This window comes from Dendrobates tinctorius, unplaced genomic scaffold, assembly GCF_039654945.1.
Source record: "Dendrobates tinctorius isolate UK_male_01 unplaced genomic scaffold, ASM3965494v1 ptg000120l, whole genome shotgun sequence".
NCBI lineage: Eukaryota > Metazoa > Chordata > Amphibia > Anura > Dendrobatidae > Dendrobates > Dendrobates tinctorius.
In genome coordinates, this window is record NW_027361788.1 from 44778525 (window position 1) to 44792518 (window position 13994).

Below are 13994 nucleotides of genomic sequence, written 5' to 3' on the forward strand. Positions count from 1 at the left end.
TTCCCGTCTCCCCATAATGCAAAGCGAAGGGGCCAGTGGTCACGTGACGCTGTTGCCAGGTAACCCGTAGCGCATTCCGGCCTGCTCCGGGGCCTTCGGTGGTGTCGGGCGGATGGAACAGTACAGCCTGCTGGGGCGGATCGGAGAGGGGGCTCACGGCATCGTGTTCAAAGCCAAACACATAGAGGTGACTGGAGTAGGAACAGGCCATGATGTGATGAGGCAGCAGTGTCACGTGACGGGGGACCCGTGATTAAAGGGACTCTCCGGCTGTGTGTCACATACAGGGGTGCACTTATTTTCGAGTCTTGTGCCATATAATGTGCTGTGACATGGGACAAACATTCACATGCAGTGGAAAATCTGCCCTCCTGCCAGTGTTTGTTTTCTCAGCGCTTCCTGTGACCCCATCACATGATTCTATGAGAACTAGCTGTCCAGTCTCATTTATTTCTCTCCCATTTTTTTCCTTTCACAGATCGGTCTCTCATGGATGCAGTCATAACCAATAGCTTTATTTTCTTTTTTTTTTTTAAAGGGAGTGGGGCTCGTGCTGTTATTTTTTCATTTCCTCTTCCCTTCTTACGGAGTGGGGGCGCTGCTGTTAGAGGCAGGTGCTGGCTGTATAACACCGGTGGCGCCTGCGCCGTACACCTATGCTGGAGCTCATGCAGAAGGCTTGGGGAGCTATTTTCTAACCAGTTGCAGTACCCTAGATTTACCAGTTTGTGGCGCCACAGCCCATTGTTAATCCGCGGCCTTGTAACAGAATATGCTGCAGCAAACAAAGGGGAATTTCACAGATCATTCATGTGTGATATTTTATGATGTTTTTGTTCTTCAATATTTTCAGACTGGGGAGGCTGTCGCCCTTAAGAAAGTGGCTCTGCGGAAACTAGAGGAAGGTATCCCGAACCAAGCTCTAAGGGAGATCAAGGCCCTGCGTGAGATCGAAGACAATCCATATGTGAGTCAGGGGTTACTCATCTAGTGTCACAATATGGAGAATCAACAGGGAGGAGTATTAGTACTCCCCCCTCCACACTACTTAGATACAGGGGTTGGACAAAATAATGGAAACACCAGAAAACATCAACAAAAGTTAGTTTAATATGGTGTAGGTCCACCTTTTGCGGCGATTACAGCCTCAATTCTCCGAGGTATGGATTCATACAAGGTGTGAATTTTTTCCAAAGGAATTGTAGCCCATTCTTCAGGTAAAACGCCCTCCAGTTCTTCGAGCGACGATGGCGGCGGAAATCGACGTCTAACTTGAATCTCTAAAATCGGCCATAAATGCTCAATAATGTTGAGGTCTGGGGATTGTGGTGGCCAGATGAGATGCTCAACTTCATTACAATGTTCCTCGCGCCATGCTTTAACGATTCTAGCTGTATGATTTAGTGCATTATCATCCTGAAAGATGGCGTTCCCCTTCGGGAACAGTGCTTGAACCATAGGATGCACTTGGTCGCCCAAAATGCCTAAATAATCACGGCTGATAATTCTTCCATGAAGGGATATCATTGGCCCGGCGGATCTCCACGAAATAGCACCCCAGATCATCACAGAACCTCCGCCATGTTTTACTGTTGGGAGAAGGCAGTCTGGACGGAATGCTTCTTTCGGCTGTCTCCAAACGTACACTCGGCCGGAGGTTGGTAATAGGGTAAACGATGATTCGTCTGAGAATATCACATGTTTCCACTGCTCGAGGGACCAATTCTGGAGGTTTCTACACCACTCTAAATGCTTGGAAACATTTGTCATTGAGAGCAGCGGTTTTCTAATTGCAGCTCTTCCATGGAATCCAGATTTGTGCAGCTCCCGACGAACGGTTTTCGTGGAAACTGGGTTCTGTAGGTGTTCATTGAGCTCAGCAGTGATTTTCGGAGCCGTGGTCTCGCGATCCTCTCTCACAATTCGCTTTAGAGTCCGACGGTCTCTCTCAGTCAACTTCGAATTTCGGCCGGACCTGTGCTTTGCTGTGGACGTATTTCCTTCTCTTTCAAACGTAGTCATTACTTTGGAGACAGTACCTCTTGACACACCAAGCATTCGGGCTCTTTCTGTTACTCTAGCGCCTGCCATACCAGCACCAACAATTTGGCCTCTTTGAAAATCGGAGAGGTCTGCCATTGGTATCAGGTTCTCATCAATGTTCTTACAATTCTGCAAAACAAACAGTTAATTTACATACACATATCACATGACACAAATAATCAACTACAAAACATTACCATACAGTATGTCACGGTTTGCATGTTTATAACATGTTCGAAGATTATGATGCCAAAACGTTAGCTCTGTCTGCTTCCTGTTCTGCTCTGTAGTGATAGCTCTGTCTCCTTCCTCTTCTCCTCTGTAGTGTTAGCTCTGTCTCCTTCCTCTTCTCCTCTGTAGTGTTAGCTCTGTCTCCTTCCTCTTCTGCTCTGTAGTGATGCTCTGTCTCTCCTCCCTCTTCACCTCTGTAGTGTTAGCTCTGTCTCCTTCCTCTTCTGCTCTGTAGTGATAGCTCTGTCTCCTCCCTCTTCACCTCTGTAGTGTTAGCTCTGTCTCCTTCCTCTTCTGCTCTGTAGTGTTAGCTCTGTCTCCTTTCTCTTCTCTGTAGTGTTAGCTCTGTCTCCTTCCTCTTCATCTCTGTAGTTTTAGCTCTGTCTCCTTCCTCTTCACCTCTGTAGTGTTAGCTCTGTCTCCTTCCTCTTCTGCTCTGTAGTGATAGCTCTGTCTCCTCCCTCTTCACCTCTGTAGTGTTAGCTCTGTCTCCTCCCTCTTCACCTCTGTAGTATTAGCTCTGTCTCCTTCCTCTTCTGCTCTGTAGTGTTAGCACTGTCTCCTTTATCTTCTCTGTAGTGTTAGCTCTGTCTCCTTTATCTTCTCTGTAGTGTTAGCTCTGTCTCCTTTATCTTCTCTGTAGTGTTAGCTCTGTCTCCTTCCTCTTCACCTCTGTAGTATTAGCTCTGTCTCCTTCCTCTTCACCTCTGTAGTGTTAGCTCTGTCTCCTTCCTCTTCACCTCTGTAGTGTTAGCTCTGTCTCCTTCCTCTTCACCTCTGTAGTGTTAGCTCTGTCTCCTTCCTCTTCTCCTCTGTAGTGTTAGCTCTGCCTCCTTCCTCTTCTGCTCTGTAGTGTTAGCTCTGTCTCTCCTCCCTCTTAACCTCTGTAGTGTTAGCTCTGTCTCCTTCCTCTTCACCTCTGTAGTGTTGGCTCTGTCTCCTTCCTCTTCTGCTCTGTAGTGATAGCTCTGTCTCCTCCCTCTTCACCTCTGTAGTGTTAGCTCTGTCCCCTTCCTCTTCTGCTCTGTAGTGATAGCTCTGTCTCCTCCCTCTTCACCTCTGTAGTGTTAGCTCTGTCTCCTTCCTCTTCTGCTCTGTAGTCAGAGCTCTGTCTCCTCCCTCTTCACCTCTGTAGTGTTAGCTCTGTCTCCTTCCTCTTCTGCTCTGTAGTGTTATCTCTGTCTCCTTTCTCTTCTCTGTAGTGTTAGCTCTGTCTCCTTCCTCTTCTGCTCTGTAGTGATAGCTCTGTCTCCTCCCTCTTCACCTCTGTAGTGTTAGCTCTGTCTCCTTCCTCTTCTGCTCTGTAGTGATAGCTCTGTCTCCTCCCTCTTCACCTCTGTAGTGTTAGCTCTGTCTCCTTCCTCTTCTGCTCTGTAGTGATAGCTCTGTCTCCTCCCTCTTCACCTCTGTAGTGTTAGCTCTGTATCCTTCCTCTTCTGCTCTGTAGTGATAGCTCTGTCTCCTCCCTCTTCACCTCTGTAGTGTTAGCTCTGTCTCCTTCCTCTTCTGCTCTGTAGTGTTATCTCTGTCTCCTTTCTCTTCTCTGTAGTGTTAGCTCTGTCTCCTTCCTCTTCTGCTCTGTAGTGATAGCTCTGTCTCCTCCCTCTTCACCTCTGTAGTGTTAGCTCTGTCTCCTTCCTCTTCTGCTCTGTAGTGATAGCTCTGTCTCCTCCCTCTTCACCTCTGTAGTGTTAGCTCTGTCTCCTTCCTCTTCTGCTCTGTAGTGATAGCTCTGTCTCCTCCCTCTTCACCTCTGTAGTGTTAGCTCTGTCTCCTTCCTCTTCTGCTCTGTAGTGATAGCTCTGTCTCCTCCCTCTTCACCTCTGTAGTGTTAGCTCTGTCTCCTTCCTTTTCTGCTCTGTAGTGTTAGCTTTGTCTCCTTCCTCTTCTGCTCTGTAGTGTTAGCTCTGTCTCCTTCCTCTTCTGCTCTGTAGTGTTAGCTCTGTCTCCTTCCTCTTCTGCTCTGTAGTGTTAGCTCTGTCTCCTTCCTCTTCTGCTCTGTAGTGTTAGCTCTGTCTCCTTCCTCTTCTGCTCTGTAGTGTTAGCTCTGTCTCCTTCCTCTTCACCTCTGTAGTGTTAGCTCTGTCTCCTTCCTCTTCTGCTCTGTAGTGTTAGCTCTGTCTCCTTCCTCTTCTGGTCTGTAGTGTTAGCTCTGTCTCCTTTCTCTTCTCTGTAGTGTTAGCTCTGTCTCCTTCCTCTTCACCTCTGTAGTGTTAGCTCTGTCTCCTTCCTCTTCTGCTCTGTAGTGTTAGCTCTGTCTCCTTCCTCTTCACCTCTGCAGTGTTAGCTCTGTCTCCTTCCTCTTCTGCTCTGTAGTGTTAGCTCTGTCTCCTTCCTCTTCTGCTCTGTAGTGTTAGCTCTGTCTCCTTTCTCTTCTCTGTAGTGGTAGCTCTGTCTCCTTCCTCTTCACCTCTGTAGTGTTAGCTCTGTCTCCTTCCTCTTCACCTCTACAGTGTTAGCTCAGTCTCCTTCCTCTTCACCTCTGTAGTGTTAGCTCTGTCTCCTTCCTCTTCACCTCTGTAGTGTTAGCTCTGTCTCCTTCCTCTTCACCTCTGTAGTGTTAGCTCTGTCTCCTTCCTCTTCACCTCTGTAGTGTTAGCTCTGTCTCCTTCCTCTTCTGCTCTGTAGTGTTAGCTCTGTCTCCTTCCTCTTCTGCTCTGTAGTGTTAGCTCTGTTTCTGCTTCCTCTTCTGCTTTGTAGTGTTAGCTCTGTCTCCTTCCTCTTCCCCTCTATAGTGTTAGCTGTGTCTCCTTCCTCTTCACCTCTATAGTGTTAGCTCTGTTTCCTTCCTCTTCACCTCAGTGGTGTAAGCTTTTGTCCCCTGGTTTCTTCCTCTCTTTAGCAGCGGTGGGTCTGTTACGTTCCTCTTCTGTGTCTGTAGGTGGTGAAGCTGAGGGAGGTGTTCCCACATGGCACTGGATTTGTCCTTGTCTTCGAGTACATGCTTTCTGACCTCTCTGAAGTGATCAGGAACTCTGAGCAGCCGCTCACTGAAGCCCAGGTGAAGGGTTACATGATGATGCTGCTGAAAGGAGTCAAGTTCTGCCATGAAAATTCCATCATGCATCGGGTCAGTGCCACCATTGTACATGGAGCCTGCTCTACAAGCCAGTGCCCGAGTACTACTCACCCAGCATCTTCTGCCTTATTCTGACAGGACCTCAAACCAGCAAATCTGCTCATCAGCTCCACTGGGCTTCTCAAGATCGCAGATTTTGGGTTAGCACGAGTCTTTTCCAATGAGAGGGGACGTCTGTACAGTCATCAAGTAGCCACCAGGTTGGTCAGAGGTTCTCAGCCTCAAGCTGGCATGACATGTTGGTTGTTGTAGTAGTTTTTGAAACAGCTGGAAAGTGACAGCCTTGAGGATATCTCCATAATATTCAGTTCATGGTAAAAGCAGCACATACTATGAAACTGCCCCTATAAATGCTTCGTTTTTGGTATATAGGCCTCTTTTAGATGATGCACCTGGTTCATAGTTTTTTTTCTTTGTTCTCCATGTGATTTACAGATGGTACCGAGCACCCGAGCTGCTGTATGGGGCCCGCAAATATGACGAGGGTGTAGATCTGTGGTGAGTTTCCCGCCTGGTCCAGAACATATTACTGGGAGAAGTGTGGGTTTAATAACTCTGCTCTCGTCTAGGGCCGTGGGCTGCATTTTTGGGGAGCTTTTGAACGGTTCTCCCCTCTTTCCTGGAGAAAATGACATTGAGCAGCTGTGCTGTGTCCTCCGAACACTGGGCACACCTAATGTGAAGACATGGCCGGTGAGTGCCTCACCTGAGACTCTAGAAAGATTTATATCTTTGTACCGTGTTAGCCAGTAGATAGAAAAATATTCATAATTGAGAGTCCTCAGTGGTTGATACCTTTTAATGGCTAACTGAAAAGATGGTAACACATTGCAAGCTTTCGAGACTACTCAGGTCTCTTCATCAGGCATTGACTAGTACAACATCTGAAGAATCACATATATATGCACAACACAGCACAGAAAAAAAGCAATAGATAAGACAAGTGACGTGAAGCAGAACTATTATTGTGGGAGAGGGAGAAACATAAATGTTGGACCAGTTCATAGATAAGGAGTCTGGATGTTTTATTGTCCTCTGATTGGGGTCTCCTAATGTGTTGTGATGCCCCCACAAGGTCTTAGGAGCAAATTCCTTAAATGATGTAAAAAGACATAAATCCATGCGACACATTCATTCCAGCACTTAGAGTGTCAAAGGTCATCATAAATTTATACTCCCAGACTCTCCTGTCTCTCTGGGATGTGAAGTTACTTTTCAATACCAGTAATTTCATATCCATGGTGTTGTTGTGATCAGGCATACAAAAATGTTTTGCCACAGGTAGATTCATTCTTTTTTCTTATTGTGTGACAATGAGCATTCATCCTTGTTCTAAGCTTTTGCCCTGTCTCCCTCACATACAGACCCCCAGTTGGACATTTAGTACAAATAATTAAGTACACCATATTAGATGTAATGCAGCTGAAAGTATCTGGGATCTTGTAGTCCTGATGTGAATTGGGGATCTTTATCGTGTCCGTGGTCATTATAAATGGAAAGGTTTTACATTTTTCTGGTTGCAAGGAAAGGTTTCTGCAGCTGTTGGAGAGGACAGGGAGCTCACCTGAGACTCAGCCTTTTTACTTGTCTAAAAGGGGTATTCTTTCTCATAGGATGGACCCCCACCATCATGAAGAGATATATCATTCATCCTTTGAAAGGAATGTGTCACCAGGTTTTTTCCTGCCCCATCTGCCCTGACCAAAATTACTAACGAACTACTTAAAGCCAAAGCTAAGGGACAATACTCTATACTCCTCCTTCTAGTCCTGTCCTCTGCTTTCAACACAGTTGACCACTGCCTCCTACTACAGATCCTCATACCTTTCCAACCGCACATTCAGCGTCTCCCACACCACCTCCTCATCCCACCCTCTTTCTGTTGGAGTCCCCCAAGGCTCTGTTCTATGACCCCCCTACTCTTCTCAATCTATAACTTTGGCCTGGGACAACTCATAAAGTCCCATGGTTTCCAGTACCATATTTATGCTGATGACACTGAGGTCTACCTCTCTGGCCCAGACGTCACCTCTCTGCTGTCCAGAATCCCGGAGTGTCTATCAGCCATATCCTCCTTCTCCTGTCTCTTCCTCAAACTCAATGTGGACAAATCTGAACTCAACATCTTTCCTCCATCTCACAGATCTTCCTTACCTGACCTATCTATCACAACGACATCATGCTTTCCCCCTAACCGGAAGTCCGCTGCCTTGGACTAACCCTTGACTCAGCTCTGTCCCTCAAACCACACATCCAAGTTCTTTCCACCTCCTGTCACCTCCAGCTCAAAAATATCTCCAGAATCCGTCCTTTCCTCAACCCTCAATCTACTAAAATGCTTGTGCATGCCCTCATCATCTCCCACCTCGACTACTGCAACATCCTTTTCTGTGGCCTCCTTGCTAACACTCTCGCACCTCTTCAGTCCATCCTTAACTCTGTTGCCCGACTAATTCATCTCTCTACTCGCTACGCCTCTGCTTCTCTCCTTTGCAAATCTCTTCACTGGCTCAGGTTCCCTCAGCATATCCAGTTCAAATTACTAATACTGATCTACAAAACCATCCATAACCTGTCTCCTCCATATATCTCTGAACTAATCTCCGGTCCTTCCAAGACCTCCTTCTCTCCTCCACACTTATTCGCTCCTCATCTGATTGCCTCAAAGACTTCTCCCGAATAGCCCCCATCCTCTGGAATTCTTTACCCCAACACGTCTGACTGTGAACCACATTCGAATCCTTCAGACGGAACCTAAAAACCCACCTCTTCAGGAAAGCCTACAGCCTGCAATGACCCTGCTGCCTCCTCACCACTACCGGAGCTACCACCTCAACCAATTCCGGAGCTGCTGCAACTCCCCGACCTACTGTCTCCTTCCCTACCACTCTGTAGCATGTAAGCCCGAAAGGGCAGGGTGCTATCCCCTCTGTATCAGTCTGTGATTGTTAGTTTGTTTACTGTGATATTTGTAATTTGTATGTAACCCCTTCTCATGTACAGCACCATGGAATCATTGGTGCTATATAAATAATAATAATCTGAGCGCAGCATAATGTAGAGGCAGAGACCTTGCTTCTGTTGATGTGTCACTTAGCTATTTGCTGCAATTTTGATAAAAATCAGTTTTCTCAGCTGCAGATCTAGCAGTTCTCTGAATGCTGAGCTGTGAGTAACCCCTCCTACATCCCACACCACTGGTCATTTTCTGCCTATGCACAATCAGTGGTGGGGGCGCAATTGGTCTTCCTGGCAGCAGGATTACTAGTCTTCTAGTGATACTGTCCTACTGATTAAACTGTGATTTTTATCAAAACTAAAGTAAGCAGCCCCGTAAGTGACACATCGCTGGAATTGAGTGCCCTGTGTCATTATGCTGATCTCTGATCAGATGGCAAAAATCTAGTGGCAGACTCCCTTGAATCAGACAGAAAAATTCCTTTGATAAATTCTTCGAGGCATTAATGAAAATGAAATAGATTGATAACAGTTGTGGTTGTAAAGCTTTGTCCTGACACCTTATTAGGGCTTTTTGAGTCTTATTTCCATGTGAACTGTGTAATGTCTCTTCTGGCCTGTGGTGGCACTGCATTGCAATTTAACCCTTTCTAATTGATTCACACTAAATTTTGAGCTTCTTATTAGCGGGACTCCCTGTGGTCATCTTACTTTTTAAGACTGTTAACAAACATCCATCCTTCATAGCTGAGAAGCCCTTTAATCGTCTGTTTGCCAGCACTGTGTATCTGATGCCTGTTGCTGATCAGGTGTCTGAATCGGATGTGATGGATTTTTCTTTTCTCACTGCAGGAAATTGCAGAACTCCCAGATTATAATAAGATTTCTTTCAAGGAACACCGTCCTCTCCCCCCGGAGCGTATTGTCCCCGACACCTCTCCAGAGGCTCTGCAGCTCCTTATGCGTTTCCTGGTTTATCCGTCCAGCCTGAGGATCCGAGCCGCGGAGGTAAGCTATCCCACCTCTCCATCCGCTAAACATTTGGGGATCCATTAACCTCTGCATGGCTTTCTCTGACCATCAGTGATGATTCTCCGACCACTCGCTCTCGGAGGGACTGTCCTTTTTTTCTGTGCCCCCTCATGATCACTGCATTCTCTTCCAGGCTCTTCTCCATCCGTATTTTTTTCGGGAGCCTCTTCCTGCTCATCATTCGGAGCTGCCTATTCCCCAGAGGGGCGGAAGAAGAAGCAGACAACTCCAGAGAGAGTTCCATACAGAAGAGCCTGTAGGTGACAGCCTGGTGGACCCCGGACTCCTGAGTGACTTCCTTCATGGTCTCTGAGCACGGTCCAGGCCTTGCCTGCAGGTGTCGGGACTCTTCATATAAAGACTTTAGGTAGAGGTTATCATATAGCCACTGGATAGGCGACAAGGCGCTGATTTCTGGGGGTCTCGGCCTCCTTGAGAATGGGGCTCTGAAATGCCAGTGTAGAGTGGTGGCTGCAAATGGACGAGATTCCTCTGTTAGTTGTTTATAGGACAATGATTGGCCACTGCAGCATTTCAGCGGCGGGATCGCAGTGACCCCTTCCTATGGCTAGTTGGTGAAAATCCAAGTAATGGTCTGGGATTGGTAGTGGATCCTGGCTCTGTTCAGCACTAGGGGACACCCTGTTTTTTTGTGGGGCCTCGGCTTTATTGCCGGACTCATTATGAAAGTCTAACGTCCCTAGTCTTTATAAGGGGGTTGTAGGATTGTTAATAGTCGCTGGCTTCATTTCTTCACTCCTCTCCCTTCTCTGCTGCGGGATGGGGCAGGGATGGGCGCAGCACAGCGGGTTATCTGGGTGCCAGAGATAAGGAGTGCTAGTCAGTCACTCTGGGCTCAGGGGTGTGTGGGGAGCTGATGTCTCAGCACTTTGTGTGACAGCCAGAAAAAAAACAAAAAAAACTTGACAGGGACACGAGATGTAGAGCGGCACTTAACCCTTACCCCGTCATGCCGAGCTCATCAGTTGCCCTCTAAGAAAGTAGCACCCACGTAATAATAATCCTACTACTGCACTTTTTAACCCTTCCAGATGTGATACGTTTTTGGAGCGCCGCCATAAAAGTAATTAGCTAAGCAATCGCTTCAATAGCAGTTGCTCAGTATGGCGGTATCATTACCTTTATCTGCCGGAGTTTACAGATAAGTGGGGAATGAGCGTAGGAGTGTACGGGAGCGATTCCAGTAATCACATGAGACAATTCCTAGTGTAGCAACTCCACAAAGAGTAAGTCTTCAGTTGCATTTCCCGTAAAATAAAAGTGAACGGAGTAAATGTCATTCTAGCGGCTTCGTCCTTTTATTCTGGTAAGATGTTGCAGGTGTCTGGGAATATGGTCGCTATTCCAGCTCCTAGCACTGCATTGTGTGGTACCCCCTGCTCCAGCGTGCTCTGTGTGTGCACTTCCCTAATCGAGAAACCTGGGGTCATTTAAGGTAAACCTTCAAGCTAAAGGCGCCCATAAAGCTATTCTATGCAGCCCCCATCTCTAAAACTAAAGGATGGGGCATGTTGAAATCCAGCAGCTCGATTCTTCATTTCTACAACATATCCCTCAGGGCAGGGTCCAGACACCATATACCCTCACAAATAATGGTGGGTTGCACTACAAAGAGGTGCTCACTTCAGGGTACCCATCTTGCCCTTGACTTAAAGGGGTTTTTCCCATGTAAGACATTTACGGCATATCTATAGTATAGGCCATGACGCTCCGATAAATGCACAAGGGACCTTCATCTATCTCAGAGGAGTAAGTGATTCATTACAAAAATCATTTTGCAGATGGTTAACATACTTGTTGTCCCCCTCACCAACCAAACATGGACGATATTCCTAAGCGTAGGCAGTTAATATGATCCCCAGTGCAGTATATACACTTAGCAGCAGTTGGAGACCATTGTACAGCAGCCTGTACGCTGCTTCATAGCTGGATTACATAGCAGCCTGTAGTCCGCAGGATAGAGATCTGCAGTCAGGACAAGCGTAGTAACCCAGTCCTCGAAATACGAGCAGTCGCTTCATCTCCCCTCTGCCTATAGCCTTGCAGGGGGCTTGTGCTCATTTTTGGGTTCAGCATGGAGAAGGTTAATTGTGATTCAGCAGGACTGGGGCTGTCCTCTGTGGCTAGGCTGGTGGCTGGTCCCTTCTCCTCCCTGTTGGCTGCTCAGAAGTGATAAGATGCTATCTGATTCTTAAGAGACAAGTTTGGCACAGACTGACATCAGTTACACAGAGGAGGGTGTTGTGGTGATGAGAGGAGGGAGCGGCGGGTGAGCTGTAACCTCGGGAGAAGAAGACGGGTCCGGCAGTGGCCACTATCACTGCACCCATGATACAGCATTGTACCCTCTTATTATGCCCCTAACCTCTGCACTGCCACAGGCCTCAATCAGACGGAGCTGGAGGGACAGGGGGGCGCTTGGCAACATTTTAATTTTTTTTTTTTTTTTTTTTGTGCAGACCTTTTGAAATTTAATTCCAGCATAACACATTTAAATAAATTTGCATCCATGTTTTCCTTCTTTTTTTTAAGGACTGTTTGGGGGGGGGGGGGGGGGGGGGTCAGCAAGACGCCTGCATAAGGCCTAAGAACTGTGGTTTCTTACATTATTAGGGACTGAAGCGAGCGTCAGCTCCTCGGCCAAGTGTTCATTTCTGTGCGGGGGAGCAAAAGCCTAAAAAAAAAAAAATGAAGAGAGATGGAAAAAAAAAAAGTCGCATCCCCAGAAATATCAAGTTAACCCTTTCTGTCCTGTGGAAATTTCCACCCTTAAGATACCAGGGCTATGAATCACTTTATCGTATCTATCTATATATTAGATCTAGCTATCTAGTGATTTATGATGGCAGCTAAAATATTGCAATTTATGGTAATCCAGTTTAAAAATGTAATACACTATATATTATAAATTCATAGGTCATCTATGACCCTGTATATTAATTAGGGGTGGGGGTGAAAGGTTCCCCACCCCACCCTCGTACAGTGGGACCTTGCAGGCGGGGCTACGGAAGGGACCTGCTTGTGTGGAGGGACTAGTGCCTATAAGGGGTAAGGGTGTCTGAGAGAGAAGAGGGTGTACTGTCTGTACTAGGGCTTATTTGGGGTCAGGGTGCACCCGGAGGGGGATCTGCGATCGAAGCTTATTGGACAGAAACCAAGAAATTTGGGGAGAATCTAGAAGAGAGGAATTCAACAAGGTGCCTTGTCTCGTTCTCCGGCCGGAGGTGAGTTCCTACACGCAGATCTATACATACACGGGAGATCACACTAGAACCCGGACTGATGTAGTAGAGCTGAAATTGTCCTGTAACTTGTGCCCACACGCAGTCCTGACGCTCCGCTACTCGATAAATGCGCAAAACTAGCATTTGGCCACATAGGTCCCTCTCTGAAATCATAGATTGTATCGTGCACTGCACATAAAATGTCTATGTGTGTACCTGCAGGGGGATTCACAAATGGATCTCAGACTTTCTTAGAGAATAAACAAAAAATAAAAAGCTCCCTTATACCCTCCTGTCCATGAAGCATTGTATGCCATCAGTGACGTTATATACATTTTATAGTTACAGTAAACTGCATATTCTCATTGCAAACATGTCTATACTAAATATGTATAATTCTTTTTATTCATATATGGCAGATAACGATCTCCATACAATAAGAAATGTAATGTGTGTGTGTGTGTGTGTATATATTATATATAATATAAAATATATGTACTGCTCAAAAAAATAAAGGGAACACTTCCATTTGCAACAGGCTGATTGTGTTCACTTTATTTCTTTGAGCAGTGTGTGTGTATATATATATATATACACACACACACACAGTGGGTATGGGAAATGTATTCAGACCCCTTTAAATTTTTCACTCTTTGTTTCATTGCAGCCATTTGGTAAATTCAAAAAAGTTCATTTTTTTCTCATTAATGTACACTCTGCCCCCATCTTGACTGAAAAAAAACAGAAATGTAGAAATTTTTGCAAATTTATGAAAAAACAAAAACTGAAATATCACATGGTCATAAGTATTCAGACCCCTTGCTCAGTATTGAGTAGAAGCGCCCTTGAGAGCTACTGTAGTACAGCCATGAGTCTTCTTGGGATTGTATTGGGTAGGTGATGAGCAGTGCCTGGTTTTCTCCACACATACCACTTAGAATTATCACCAAAAAGTTCTATCTTCATCTCATCAGTCCAGAGAATCTTATTTCTCATAGTCTGGGAGTCCTTCATCTGTTTTTTAGCAAACTCTATATGGGCTTTCATATGTCTGGCACTGAGGAGAGGCTTCCGTCGGGCCACTCTGCCATAAAGACCCGACTGGTGGAGGGCTGCAGTGATAATAGACTTTGCGGAACTTTCTCCCATCTCCCTACTGCATCTGTGCAGCTCAGCCACAGTGATCTTGGGGTTCTTCTTTACCTCTCTCACCAAGGTCCTTCTCCCACAATTGCTCAGTTTGGCTGGTCGGCCAGGTCTAGGAAGACTTCTGGTGGTCCCAAACTTCTTCCATTTAAGGATTATGGAGGTCACTGTGCTCTTAGGAACCCTGAGTACTGCAGAAATTCTGTTGTAACCTTGGCCAGATCTGTGCCTTGCCACAATTCTGTCTCTGAGCTCCTTGG

The 13994-nt window shown here is 46.3% G+C and overlaps 2 protein-coding genes across 3 annotated transcripts in view; both read left to right on the plus strand.

The window, feature by feature from the left end:
- On the plus strand, positions 1-10643 carry CDK20 (cyclin dependent kinase 20). Its single transcript, XM_073541318.1, has 8 exons — positions 1-187; positions 854-967; positions 5156-5344; positions 5432-5553; positions 5789-5851; positions 5923-6046; positions 9164-9319; positions 9477-10643. The coding sequence occupies exons 1-8, from the start codon at positions 113-115 to the stop codon at positions 9654-9656; spliced, it is 1023 nt and encodes a 340-aa protein (XP_073397419.1). The 5' UTR covers positions 1-112; the 3' UTR covers positions 9657-10643.
- GATA1 (GATA binding protein 1) overlaps positions 9576-13994 on the plus strand; it is a 27531-nt gene continuing 23112 nt past the window's right edge. The window contains exon 1 of one of the 2 annotated variants that reach the window (XM_073541316.1): positions 9576-9710. In XM_073541316.1, the coding sequence (XP_073397417.1) occupies positions 9646-9710 (65 nt within the window). In that variant the 5' untranslated portion in view covers positions 9576-9645. Of the gene's footprint in view, positions 9711-12044; positions 12589-13994 lie in introns of those variants that run through there. The other variant, XM_073541317.1, reaches the window with a different exon arrangement.

Coding starts and splice junctions, on each gene's coding strand:
- CDK20 (XM_073541318.1), top strand. CDS start 113: ATGGAACAGTACAGCCTGCTGGGGCGGATCGGAGAGGGGGCTCACGGC. Junction 968..5,155: donor AGATCGAAGACAATCCATAT/GTGAGTCAGGGG, acceptor CTGTGTCTGTAG/GTGGTGAAGCTGAGGGAGGT. Junction 5,345..5,431: donor AAAATTCCATCATGCATCGG/GTCAGTGCCACC, acceptor TTATTCTGACAG/GACCTCAAACCAGCAAATCT.